General features: G+C 40.6%; 1 protein-coding gene across 9 annotated transcripts in view; it reads right to left on the reverse strand.

Moving 5' to 3' along the window:
- The window catches only part of FUT8 (fucosyltransferase 8), a 543,593-nt gene that overhangs the window by 118,312 nt on the left and 411,391 nt on the right, over positions 1–13,890 (reverse strand). For all 9 annotated transcript variants that reach the window (XM_029598885.1, XM_029598887.1, XM_029598881.1 and 6 more), the window contains one exon: positions 576–813. In XM_029598885.1, the coding sequence (XP_029454745.1) occupies positions 576–813 (238 nt within the window). The remainder of the gene's footprint in view (positions 1–575; positions 814–13,890) is intronic.

Raw genomic sequence — 13,890 nt, forward strand, 5'->3', positions numbered from 1 at the left:
TCTCACTCACTTCCTCTTCCACCCCCCCCCCCCCCCCCAGCACAAATGGTAGCTGCAGCAGCCTCCTCCTCCAGCCCCCTAAGGCCAAGAAAGAAGAATCCCATCGGCCGCGGGTGGCTCATGCTGCTGTCTTCTTTCCCGATTACTGGCTGCGTCGATTGCTTGGGGCCGATGCTGCTGCCGCCACGATAAAATTATAGAATTCCAATGCTCAACCGCTTGCTTAGGGTCTTACAGGTCTAAAATCAACTAATCTAGGTATTAGAAAATCTTTGACCTGATCAGTATCCTTATGATCACATTTAGTGTTTTGAAATTTATGTATCGCATGTGAAAAATTAGAAGATCTTACTGTAAGAAAATAGGATATCAAATAGTGATCTGACCAGCTGTCATCATTAATCGAAATACTAAGGTATTCCCTCAAGCTGAGATCTAACTGGATGTCAAGAATATTCTATTTTTAAATATCATTATGCAGAGATTTTGTTTAGCAGGCAGAGAAGTACAGTAATTTACAGAGAATGACAACAAGGATATATTTTTCATGTTGTATATGATTTATTATGTCTTACCTGACCAATGTCCTGTTGAAGTACCAGATCTGTCAGTGCAAGTCTCGCTGACTGGCCTAAAGACGGTCTCCCAACCTCCTGAGGCATAACGCCAACTCTGAGATTCCAGAATAAGAGTTCGCTGAGTGCCATATGCAATCATGAAGCAGTAGACAACATGATGCAGTTGACAGCCATAGCCACAACCTTTGTTGATATTACATACAAGTTTCTTGGCTTTGCTGCAGTCCTTGGGGTTCTGGAAGATGGAAAAAGAAGCAGGGTTGAAAGGAGGCTATATTTTGAAGGATATATCTCAGAGTGAAGTAGTAATAAATCATACCAAGCCATTTTGTGGTAAACCTTGCCAGAAACGAGCAAATTTGCTCAAAACAAATTCTCAACCAGTTCATCTCTACCTCCCCCTTGCCACTTTCTTCCTTTCCTCTTCCTCCTGCCACCCTTTCCCCCCTTTCTGAAATCAGTGGAGGAAACTGCCTATCTTTCCTATTCCTCCAGTTTCACTACTTGTTCTTCCAACCTCATTCCCATCCAGCTCCTCAGCTCTATATTCCCTCAGTCATCCCTTCTGTTACATCCTCAATTTCCACTTTTCATTGCAGCTGACCCTGCTGTCTTCAAATCTGTGTGATCACACCACTCCTAAAAAAATCTTCACTGAACTCTACCAGACCTTCTACTGTCCCCTCTCCTTCCTTCCTTTTGCATCAAAACTACTTGAACATGCTGTTTACCTCCACTCCCTTGACTTTTATTTCAAGCCATTCTTGATTCACTCCAATATGATTTTCACCCTCTACTTTCCACAAAAATAGTCCTTGTTGAAGTCTCCGATACCCTGTATATGGCTAAAACCAAAGGCCTTTGCTTGATTCTCATTCTCCTTGATCTATCTCCTGCTTTTGACACTGCTGATCGCCACCTACTCCATGTTACTCTGTCCTTACTTAGATTTTGAGATTCCGTCTAGTCTTGGTTCTCTTCTTACCTCTCCCATCACAATTTTTGTGTGTCCTCTGGTGGATCCTCCTCCACTGCCATCCCACCATCAGTGACACTCAGAGTTCTGTCCTGGGCCCTCTTCTTTTCTCTCTTTACACTAATTCACTTGGTTTGCTAATCTCCTCTCTCATGGGGCAGATATTAAAAGCTACGCGCGGGCATAGATTTGTGCGCACAACCCGGCACGCCCAAATCTACGCCCGATTTTACAACATATGCGCGCGCAGCCATGCGCATGTTATAAAATCCAGGGCCGGCGCGCGCAAAGGGGTGCACACTTGTGCACCTTGCGCGTGCCAAGCCCTAGGGGAGCCCCGATGGCTTTCCCCGTTCCCTCCGAAGCCGCTCCGAAATCGGAGTGGCCTCGGAGGGAACTTTCCTCCCCCCCCACCTTCCCCTCCCTTCCCCTACCTAATCCGCCCCCCAGGCCTACCTAAATCACCCCCCCCCCACCTTTATTTTATACATTGCACCTGTCTCTGGGCAGGCATAGGTTGCGCGCGCCAGATGAGTGCCGGCGCGCTATCCCCCGGCACAGCCGCTGTGCCGGAGGCCTCGGTCCCGCCCCGCCCACTCCCCACCCCTTTTTTCAAGCCCCAGGACATACATGTGTCCCGGGGCTTGCGCGCATAGCTTGGTCTATGCAAAATAGGCTTGGCGCGCGCAGGAAGGGTTTAAAAGGGTTACGCACATATATTACGCGCGTAACCCTTTTAAAAACCGCCCCATAGCTTTTAATACCATCTTTTTATATTGATGATTCCAAGATCTCTCTCTCTACAGCAGAAATTTAATCAGGTAGAGGAAAGAGTCAGTAGAAGGGCTACATTTAGGGTGATGTTTTTGTCTTTCATCTTGCATTGTCTTTGTAATATATGGATGTTGCTTCGATATGTTTGTGTTTCTTTTTTTTTTTTTTTTTTTACACTGTGTACACTATGTGCCTGGTTTACATAAAAAATAAAAAAAAAATCAGGAATTCAGTTCTAGATATCAACCTGCTTGTCTGACATTGCTGCCTGGATGTTCCATTACCACCTTAAACTCAACATGGCCAAAACAGAACTCCTTATCTTTTCTCCAAAACATACTTCCTCTCTTCCCCTTTTCTCTGATTCTGTGGATAACATATCTACAACTTTGCTAAAATATGTCATTTTTTCTCTATATCACCAAAACCTGTCCCTTCCTTACTGAATAACCAGAACCCTCATATGCTCTCATCTCCTTGTGCTTAGACTACTGCCATCTGCTCCTTAGAAGTCTCTTAGTGAACAATCTCTCCCCACTACAACCTATCCAAAGTTCAGCTGTGCAATTTCTCATTTTCCAAAGTTGTTAAACTCATATAGCCTCCTTTCTCAAGCTATTACATTGGCTCTCTATCCATTCCTGCAAACAGTTCAAACTTCTCTTATTCACCAACAAAACCCTTAAACTATGCAGCTCCTCACTATCTCTCCTCTCTCATTTCTCACTACTTGTTTCCTCATGAACTCTCATCAGGCAGTTGACACTTATCTAGCCTTTGTCTCTACTGCCAACTCCCGACTTTGTGGTTTCCATCTTACTGGAATGTTTGATTGGAACTCACTTCCTGGGTTGGTACATCATGCTCCCTTTCTCTGACCATCTTGAAATCCAGTCTAAAAACCCAGCTTTTTGAAGTTGCTTTTAAATTTTAACTCTTGAGTATCCTACTCATAGCCTTATTGATTTCAACAATTCTCTAATAATTCTCAGTTTTGCCTTGTATGTTGGTCTTGATTAATTTGTAAGCTCTTAACAGCAGGAACTCTCTCTTACGTGTTTTTGTACAGTGTTGCATAAGTTAAGTAGCTCTATAGAAGTTATAAACAATAGGAGTTGGGAATTGGTTGAAACTATTTCTGATCAGTTATATTATACATATTATATTGATACAAAGTAAAACAACATTTACTACAATTTCAGAACATAGAAAAGTATCTTACCTTTGTACAGCATAAATAAGGCTTTAAGTGTGGGTATACTCTTGCTTGCCTTTTACCATTTTGCAAAATTCTCCATAATCATGGAAAACATCAACTAACAAAAATGAAGATGTTCGAGCTTTGATTGTAGTACTTCAATAGCTGACATTTATCTAAGAATGTAGAATACTAGTATAGCACAGCAGGATGGACCAATATTGTTACTTTGATCCACATATTTTTGCTGGCGCACCACAGGGGAAGATGAAAGCAAAAAAAGAGTGTAAAACTGAATTAATTATATTGAATTTCTTTGCAAGTTAGATTTGATTACATTTCAGAACATGCACTGAGTGAAAAAAAAGAGCTTGCTATTTTACTTTCATTTTCCTATATGGTACAGTAGCAAAGAAATGTAAATTTAAGCAATAGGATTAGCCCATCCTGCTGAGCTATTTCAAGATGAGATGCAAATAAGGTTCTGTATCTCTTTAGAAATGTATCATAGTAGTAAATATGTGTAAGCCATTCCATGTTAAAATGCTTTTAAAAGAAAGTGGTGAAATATCTTTCCTACTTGTTTACCTTAAAAATGTCACAACAGTTTTTCCCTTCCTCTTCCCAAATATAATGTAATGTGCTAGAACCTGAATAATGAGCACCTCTTTCCTGTGCTAGAACTGGCACCATTCTACACTTCTATGTTTATAAAGCTCTTTTAAACACAGGGCCAATTTTCAAAGGTATTAGTTGTCTAACAATGGCAGTTAAGTGGTCAAATTGGCCCCTTTTGAAAATGAGTCAAACTGGGTTCCTAAATTTAGGTGCCTAATTGTATCTTCTCAAAAAGTCAGTGACTCTCAGATGGCGTTAGACCAGGGAAAGCAAGAGAAGGCGCTTAGTGGTGATTTTCAGAGCAGGTCAAACTTACCCAGCTGGCCATTCTTAGGTATAGGGACAGATGACTTAAATCTAGCTGCATTAGCCAGAACCTGCATGCAACCGTACAGCAGCTCTGCTTCCCTCACCCACTCACTTGAACATAAAATAAAATGCCCCTCCCCCTCACTCAAAGAAAAAACAAACTGGGGGCCCAATCCCTCTTTAAGAAAAATGACCTGGATCATCTGGGAGATGATGTCCCATCCCTCCTCTCCTAAGTAAAAATCTTTTCTACCAAACTCTTCCTCCTCAAATGTTCCACAAACTGAGCTGCAAGGTGGAAAAAGATTTACTTCCTACCAACTTGAGGTCCAGGGCAAGGATAGGCAGAATTGGAAAGGGGTAAGCTAGTGTCTTCCTACCAGCTTGGCCTGGGAAACATTTGGGGGAGGGGGGCTCTGAGGGATGGGGTGGAAATCTGGGACAATTAAAAAATCAAAAAATCTTTTGAGTTGGAGGGGAGATTGGGAGAGGGAATCAGGCCTCCTGGTCAATTTTATTTTGAGTAGGGAAAAGGGAGAATTGGGGGATGTGCTTGGGCAGATTTTTTTATTGCAAATTGGGCGAGGGGCGAGGATCACTGGCTTGGGGAAAAGGTGGTTGAGAGGACTTACCTAACTGCTATTGGTTTTCACCATCATTATTGAAGGTGAATGCTATTATGTAATTTTATTCCATATCAATTTTGGGTCTTTTGTCATGTTTCTTGCAGTTTCTTCTCACTAAATTATATTATTTAAACCTGGCTCTTTATAAGCTTCCATTGAATTGGATGCAGCTTTTAGAAGGAAAAAAATAAACATATTTAAAAAAATATAAAAATTATAATGCATTATTGAACATATATGATAATTGGGTTTAAAGCATTTTGATTTAGGACCAACTTCTGATCCTTAACAAAATCAGATGATTTAATACAAAATATATAAACCTTCCTGAGACTGTATTATAATACAACTGACAACTGAGAAGTGTAACAGAATGCAGAGGTTTCATAGATTTAATACTATGAAATGTGCCATTTAATGTATCCTGCTCTTGGGTTCACTGGTACCAATGCAGGGGCTTCAGCAAAGTCCCAGGGCTTAAGTTTACTGCCCCAGACTTCTTATCTTTCACTCATCAGACTTCCAGCTCTGGGTGCCATGGTTTCACTGGTTTATACTTTGAGGCCCTAGGAGCTGTGGTGGGGATTCAGGATACTGTCATTCAGTCTTAAATACCCCTCCATTCTCAGTTTATGGGGTGCTCACATAGGAAACAGGTATCAAGGAGTTGAATCACTTGGGAGAAACACAGCCAGCAATCCATTAATGGTGTTCAACAATAAAATGGATTTACTTCATCTTAAAAAAATAAGAATCCATCCCAAAAGGGGAAAAATTAACAACATAAAAAGAATAACAATTCCTAGAGCTGCAGTTTCTTTATCTCCTCCCCTTAACTCTTCTCTTCTGAGTTGAATCAATGTCCAATATGCCCTCTGCTTGAAGGATGGGGAAGTTCTCCTCTCTCAAAATCATAAACTGGAGGTAATAATGGAAAAGCTCTATTTACTTCAAAACTGGATGCCAAAATGTCTCCTAAGCCAGCAGTCTCGGTCCCCACTGTTAACTGACTGCATGTGCAAGGTAACTGGAAATCCAGCCCTTCCACCAAGGGTGTAACTGGTCTCCCTGTTGGGAACTGGACAAGGTCACAAAAAATCCCAATCTAGCCATAAAATCTTCAATCGGGTGATCCATGAGGCCTCTACCATGAACTCCATCTCCAGAAAATACCTTCCTCTGCTCCACACACTCCAACTCCTCAAAAAGAACCCCCTTTGGGCATGCTTACCCCATATATATATAGGGCAAGAGCCATCCCAAAAAGGGGATGGTCCTATGATAGGGGAGGATTTTTAAAAAATGCAAAAATCCCCACAAAGTTGTCACAAAAGAAACGTTTAATGTGGGTTGTGTCCCATAATTTTTTGGAACAATGGGGTTTGCATCATAGTATCATTTTGAATAGGCATTTGATTAGATTTGCTTCTCACAGCATACAAAAATATTACTTTCTCTTTTATTTAACACAAAAAAATAGCTTGTAAATAGGGATCTTTGCTTTCAGTTTTTATTTTATTCTTTCTGGGAATGTATCCATGTTAATTACAACAAAAATAAAAATGGGAGAAATCTATGGAAGAAATCGACTCACCATTTTCCAAGTAAATTATTTTTTATGCTTGTTATAATAAACACTAACAAATTCCCAAGAAAAATATAATAAAAACATAAAATAAAGTCCCTACTTGTAGGATACTGAAGGTTGCCCTTCGAACATCAACTAAAACTAAAAAAAAATGTGCCATCCTTTTCTATAAAAAGAACACTGTTTTTGAGGAACTGTGATAAGAAGCAGAGTATTTGCATGGGTCAAAACTTTAAAAGCTTCTAATATGCATTTCCCATTCAGGTAGGTTATGCAGATTAAGCCACTCTTTGTCATGCTTCTTGCTTAATTGCAGTTTTCTTGCTTTCATTATGGGGCTCTAAATCATGTCTTCTTGAATTTTCCTCTGGATCTTTTCATCTCTCACCCAAATGCCAATACACTGCAAGTAACATAACTTCTGACCACACTGTTCTTCCTTCACAGAACTTCTCTATAACTTCCGCCACCTTCAATTTTTTTCCTTTCTTTATTTTTGACTTTATCCCTCAATTTCACACCAAACATTCATATTTCTGCTAGCTCTTCTTTCTTTCACATATGTAATTATCACAGTTAACACAATTTAGTTCTCTCTATTTTAGTCATTTGAGCATGATGCCCACTCTGATCTCTCCTGCAAAAAGATCTGCTTTAATTTATTATTGTCCCTAAGTGTTTGAACTCCTCAAATGTCTGAATTTTCTACTCTTTATTTCTCACACATTTCATCTTAGCACCTTCATCACAAAATGTTTCCATCATACAAGTCTGTCTTCAGTCTTTTTGACTCAGCAGTTTCCTCCTGTTCCTTTGTAGTTCCAGAACTTTGCAATCTAGCCATTTAGGCCCTTAAGCAATGGCCACAACTCCTTCTCCAAAGGCTATGAATGCTGCCTTCACAGCATCCTCAGTCAATCAGGGGAGTGGGGATTCTTTGTATGGAAGTGCACAGCACTGTCACGGGAGCCACTTGGACATCTTTAAGTCAGTCTTCATTGGCCAGTGTAATCCCAATATTTATAAAGGGCTCCAGGGGCGATCCGGGAAACTATAGACCAGTGAGCCTCACTTCACTGCTGGGAAAAATAGTGGTAACTATTCTGAAGATCAAAATCACAGAGCATGTAGAAAGACATAGTTTAATGAAACACAGTCAATATGCATTTACCCAAGGGAAGACTTGCCTCACAAATCTGCTTCATTTTTTGAAGGGATTAATAAACATGTGGATAAAGGTCAACCAGTAGATGTAGTGTATTTGGATTTTCAGAAGGCGTTTGACAAAATCCCTTATGAGAGGCTTCTAAGAAAACTAAAAAATCATCGGATAGAAGACGATGTCCTTTCGTGGATCACAAAATGGTTAAAAGACAGGAAACAGAGAGCAGGATTAAATGGTCAATTTTCTCAGTGGAAAAGGGTAAACAGTGGATTGTCTCAGAGATCTTTTCAATATATTTACAAATGAACTGGAAAGGAATATGACGAATAAGGTTATCAAATTTGCAGATGATAAAAAATTATTCAGAGTAGTTAAATCACAAGCAGATTGTAATAAACTGCAGGAGGACCTTGTGAGACTGGAAGATTGGGCATCCAAATGGCAGATGAAATTTAATGCAAGTTGTTGTATATAGGGAAAAATAGCCCATGCTGTAGTTACACAAAGTTAGGTTCCATATTAGGAGTTACCAATCAGGAAAAGGATCTAGGTATCACAGAAGATAATACATTGAAAACATTGGCTCAGTGTGCTGCGGCAGTCAAAAAAGTGAACAGAATGTTGGGAATTATTAGAAAGGGAATGGTGAATAAAACGGAAAATGTCATAATGCCTCTGTATCACTCCATGGTGAGACCGCACCTTGAGTACTGTGTATAATTCTGGACACCGCATCTCAAAAAATATATATTTGCACTGGAGAAGGTACAGAGAAGGGCTACCAAAATGATAAAGGAAATGAAACAGCTCCCCTATGAGGAAAGTCTAAAGAGGTTAGGGCTGTTCAGTTTGGAGAAAAGACGGCTGAGAGGGGATATGATACAGGTCTTTAAAATTATGAGAGCCCTAGAACAGGTAGATGTAAATCGGTTATTTACTCTATCGGATAATAGAAGGACTTGGGGGGACACTCCATGAATTAGCAAATAGCACATTTAAAACCAGAGAAAATTCTTTTTCACTCAACGTACAATTAAGCTCTGGAATTTGTTGCCAGAGGATTTGGTTATAGTGCAGTTAATGTAGCATGATTTAAAAAAAGTTTGGATAAGTTCTTGGAGGAGAAGTCCATTAACTGCTATTAATCAAGTTGATTTAGGGGTAGATTTTAAAAACTTGCGCGCATATATCCATGTGCGCGCTACCCGGTGCGCACACATGGAGACGCCGGTGCGTGCATGTTATAAAAAAGGGGGTCAGTGGGCGCAAGAGGGAGCACATTTGTACAACCTGTGCGCGCCGACGCCCACGGCCTTCTGCAGTTCCCTCCCAGTCCGCTCCAATTTAGGAGTGGCCTGGGAGGGAACTTCCTTATCCCTTATACTAACCTTGCTACCCCTTTCCCTAACCTTTCCACCCCTTAGCCCTATCCTAACCCACCCCCAAATCCTTATCTTATCATTTGCTCCTGCCGGCATGCGATCCCCAGCACAGAAGCAAATGGCCGCTGCGCTGGGCGCCTCTAGCCATGCCCCATCCCCTCTCTGCCCCTTTCCCGAGGCCCCAGGACTTACGCGCGTGCCTTTGAAAATTGGCCCAGCGCGCGTAAGCCCAGGATTTACGCGTGTAGGTTTTTGAAAATTTACCCCTTAGGAAATAGGCACTGCTTTTACTGGCATCAGTAGCATGGGATCTACTTAGTGTTTAGGTACTTGCCAGGTACTTGTAGCCTGGATTGGCCACTGCTGGAAACAGGATGCTGGGCTTGATGGACCCTTGGTCTGACCCTGCATTTGCAATTTCTTATGTTCTACTAATTTTCAATCCTCCTTCTTTCATGTATTGTACCCATCTTTCCATATCATTTTCTTTTCTTTCCCAGCTCTTAACAATTAGCTCCATGTCATTGGCAAATAACATGCACAATAGGGGCTCCCTCTGGATATCCTTCACTTTGTCCAGTATTAATCTGAAGAGCAAGAGGCCCATATTCAAAAAATTAATGCAGATAAAACTGGCTTTTACCTCCATAAATCTGACCCTTTAAAAATACCCTTCCTTTTTCCAGGTAATAATGTCTGTGTGAACAAAGCTATCTGAACAAAAAAGGGGCTGGGCTTGAAGTGCGGCAAGGGTAGGTTAACATATTTAGCCAGACAGCACCATATTAAGTGCTATCCAACAAAATTTGTGTGGACAAGTTGGACTACATAAATAGCTGACAAAGTTATCCAAATAAAATTATCTGGGTAACTTACCCGCTCAAGTGGGAATATGGGACACTAAGGAAATTAAGACCAATTCTACTTCGTTCTCACTTGGATCTTAATATTCTGGTACATGCCCTTTCCCAGTTGTAAATAAATGTTAAATAGACCTCAGTTTTTCATGTAGCACCATTTCAGTTCTCTGGCACCCTGCCATATGCTTTTTCCAAATCAACAACCACCAAATGTTAATGCTTCATCGTTTCTTTATTCTTCGGCAGCAAGATTTTTCAATGGCAAAATTGACAGAGGCTAATGGCTCCTTTATAGACTAACAAATATACTATTTGACTTGCATTGACAGAACCTAACTGGTTTCCACTGAACTTTACCATATTCCTTTACCCTTCTCATTAGGAATTATTCCATGCAATCATATTAATATGTCAAATCCTCTTTCAGTAAGCTCCTTGAATGATTCAATTAGTACTTCGTATGGACTTAATGATTTCCTGATTTTCATCACCTCTGCCAATTCTTTTTTTTTTTTTTTTACATTTTATTTTTTAGATTATACATTATTACAAAGCACAAGAACTTTGAAAAGAAACATGATTGAAAAACAATATATCAAAGGATATCTTCCAATAAGAAAAACAATTTTTCAATCTCAGTAGGCCACAAACTAAATAAAAAGGAAAAAGGGGCAGAAATTGAGGAGGATATGAAGAAAATCACAAAACAAACTACCTTAGCATGATAGTTGAAAATTTCCTGCTAATACATATATTGACAGACTATGTGACTGAAGAATTAGGATCAGCAAGCAATTTTTTGTTGTTCAGGAGCAAAAAAGACTTAGAGTTCTACTGAAACTTTAACATATTTACAGGGATATTATAGAATGATGGAAGCTACAAGAGGACAGGTTTCCTGACGCAAAGATAGCAATCCTTTCCTTTCTTCAGTAACACAAGCTAAGTCTAAACAAATATAAAGACTTTGCCCCTTAAACTGTTTGTTCATGTGTTGAAAATAAGCCTTCATCTTGGTGCTTAAGTCTGATTCAGCAAAGAAAGAGACTAACAATGTTAATCACTCCGCCACATAATATTCTGAAGATTCTAAAATAGCAGTTAATTCTAAATCAACAGGAATCTGAGAATTATTCCTACCAGGTAGAAAATACACTTTAGTAAACAAAGAAACCATATCAGAGGAAATATTTAAAACCTCTTGGAAATATCTACAAAGAGTTAACTGAGGTAATTCGCCAATAACAGGAAGAAAATTCAACAAATGGAGGTTTAGATATCAAAATCTATTTTTTACCAGTTTAAATCTTCTGGAAATACTACCACGTTCCTGCTAAGTGAAGCTCGAACCTATTTCACGATTTTGACTTCATCTTGCAAGGTGGAAATTTTCCCAGCAACAACCTGGCGCTGAGAGTCAAAATCAGCAGATAATGATCCAGTTTGTTGGCAACAGAGTCTACTTTGGAAGAACATTGGGAAAAAGCAGATCCAAAATGAGCCATTAAATCCAAAATAGAGTCCAAAGTCACAATCTATGGCTTGGGAGGCACAAAACAGGCACCACTAGAAACAGTACCTGGAAGAAATTGTGAAGAGTCAGGACCAACCGATGGTGGACAAGAATCAGCAGTAACATGCAAAATCCTCTCCCCAGATGAACAAAGAGAATCAACGCCAAGCTCTCTCTCTTCCAAAGAACCCCCCACCACCAGCACTAGCCCCAAAATCATCAGGTGGGGACGCTGGCACTTCATAGGAAAAAAACTCAGCAGGAAGAGGACTGAGTGAAACCTCCTCCATAATCAATTCCGGCACTCCTCCGTCAGGGTCGGCAATGCAGCCACCCCCTCAGATGCAGGAGCCGCAAAGGAATTGAACAGACGCTGCCCTGGAAGGGGAGAGGATTCAGTGGGGTAAGTCCTAACCTTCCCGTTCCTTTTCAAAGGAATAGTGAGCCAAGGAAATCAGCAAAAAGTAACAATTCCAAGAAGACGATCAGGGAGTGTCCTCAGAGCAGACTATCATGCTGCCATCTTTCCTCTGCCAATTCTTTTTAACTTATTCCCTCAGCAATGATTTTATTTTCTCAGGGTTATCAGCAACTTATAGAGCCTTGCCACTTATCAATACAGGTTTTTAACAATTCTTTTGAATTACTCTTTCTGTTATTTCCGGGTTCTAAATGGTCCTGGTTCAAAAGTACTTGTTCCACCCACAGCATGTTCTTAGGCTTTGAAAAAAAACTTCTATGAGAGCTTCCTTAACTTAAATTTTTCTCTTTTGTTCACTAATAGCTGATACCTGATCAGTTGCAATGTGTGTAGCAAAATGAAATGAGAATTGGTTTCAGATATAGCTACCAGAGTGACCCAAGGGAAGCACACAAGATAGCAACAGACAAAACTAATTCTGCAGTAGTGCAATGCTGCTAGATCATTAATCAATGCACAGGCAATCAAATGAAGAATAATGTGATAACGCAAATGCGGAGCTAGCAGTAGAACAAACATGTCACCCATATACCTACATAACTGTACCAGACAATAATTACAAAGGATGCTTTAGAAAGTCCACTCTTTCTTAACTACACAAGAAGGTAAGAGTATACTAACTCTTGTTTACACACAAGAGTATAAACTATTTGTACTTTCTTTTTTATGACTAGCCAGTACATCATGGCTGCTAGGCATCCAAACGCTCTTGACATTTAATTCCAGTAATTACAGAATTAATAGGATAGACAGGACAATCCACTATTGATATTATGTCAATTTAAAAATTAGAATACAAGTGATTTGGATTTGATTACTCACCTTGCTAAACCTGAGTTCTGGGCCAGTTACATTATAGAAGTAAGTTATTTCCATGGCTTAGAGGGCTTACAATCTTAGGGAGTCATTTACTAAGCTGTGGCATTTTCCCAAAAGTGGAAAATACCATGGGGGCATATTAAGCTGCAGGTTAGTAGGACTCAAATGCCGCATGATGGCAGTCCCTTTGCCATAGTGGCCCAAATGACTCCCCCGGGGGTCTTTTGAGACTCTTTGCCCCCCAATATCAATGCCTCTAGAAGTAGCCCTAATGAAAAAAATAAAATAAAGTTTTTCTCGCACGGTGAATGCACCCCCCCCCCTTCTCAATCATACCTCTTTGCAATAAGCCCCCCCCCCCCCCAAAGCTCCAAATCCACACCCTCTGGCCTTTGGAACCCACAAACCCCTCTAAGAACATAAGAAATTGCAATGCTGGATCAGATCAAGGGTCCATCAAGCCTAGCATCCTGTTTCCAACAGTAAACTTGATTAATAGCAATTAATGAACTTTGGCTTCCAGAACCTCTCTCCCACATTTTTCTATGTCATTGGTGCCCACATGTACCACGACAGCCAGCTCCTCCCCAGCACAGTCTACAATCCTATCTAGGTGATGCATGAGGTCTGCCACCTTCGCACCAGGCAAGCAAGTTACAAGGCGGTCCTCACGTCCAACAGCTACCCTATCTATACTTCTAATAATTGAATCACCAACTATGATGGCCGGCCTAACCCTTCCCTCCTGGGAAGTAGCCCTGGAACATTTGCCCTCAGTGCGAGAGGACAATACATCACCTGGAGAGCAGGTCCTTACTACAGGATCACTTCCTGCTACACCAGGGTGATGTTCTTCTACTGGGAGACCTTTCTGATCCAAGGCAGCACTGGGGCTGCCAGACTGGATTTGGGACTTGGCTACTATATCCCTGAAGGTCTCATCAATGCACTTCTGTCTGCCTCAGCTCCTCCAAGTATGCTACTCTAGCCTCCAGAGATCAGA

The sequence above is a fragment of the Rhinatrema bivittatum genome, chromosome 4, assembly GCF_901001135.1.
Source record: "Rhinatrema bivittatum chromosome 4, aRhiBiv1.1, whole genome shotgun sequence".
NCBI classification, from domain to species: domain Eukaryota; kingdom Metazoa; phylum Chordata; class Amphibia; order Gymnophiona; family Rhinatrematidae; genus Rhinatrema; species Rhinatrema bivittatum.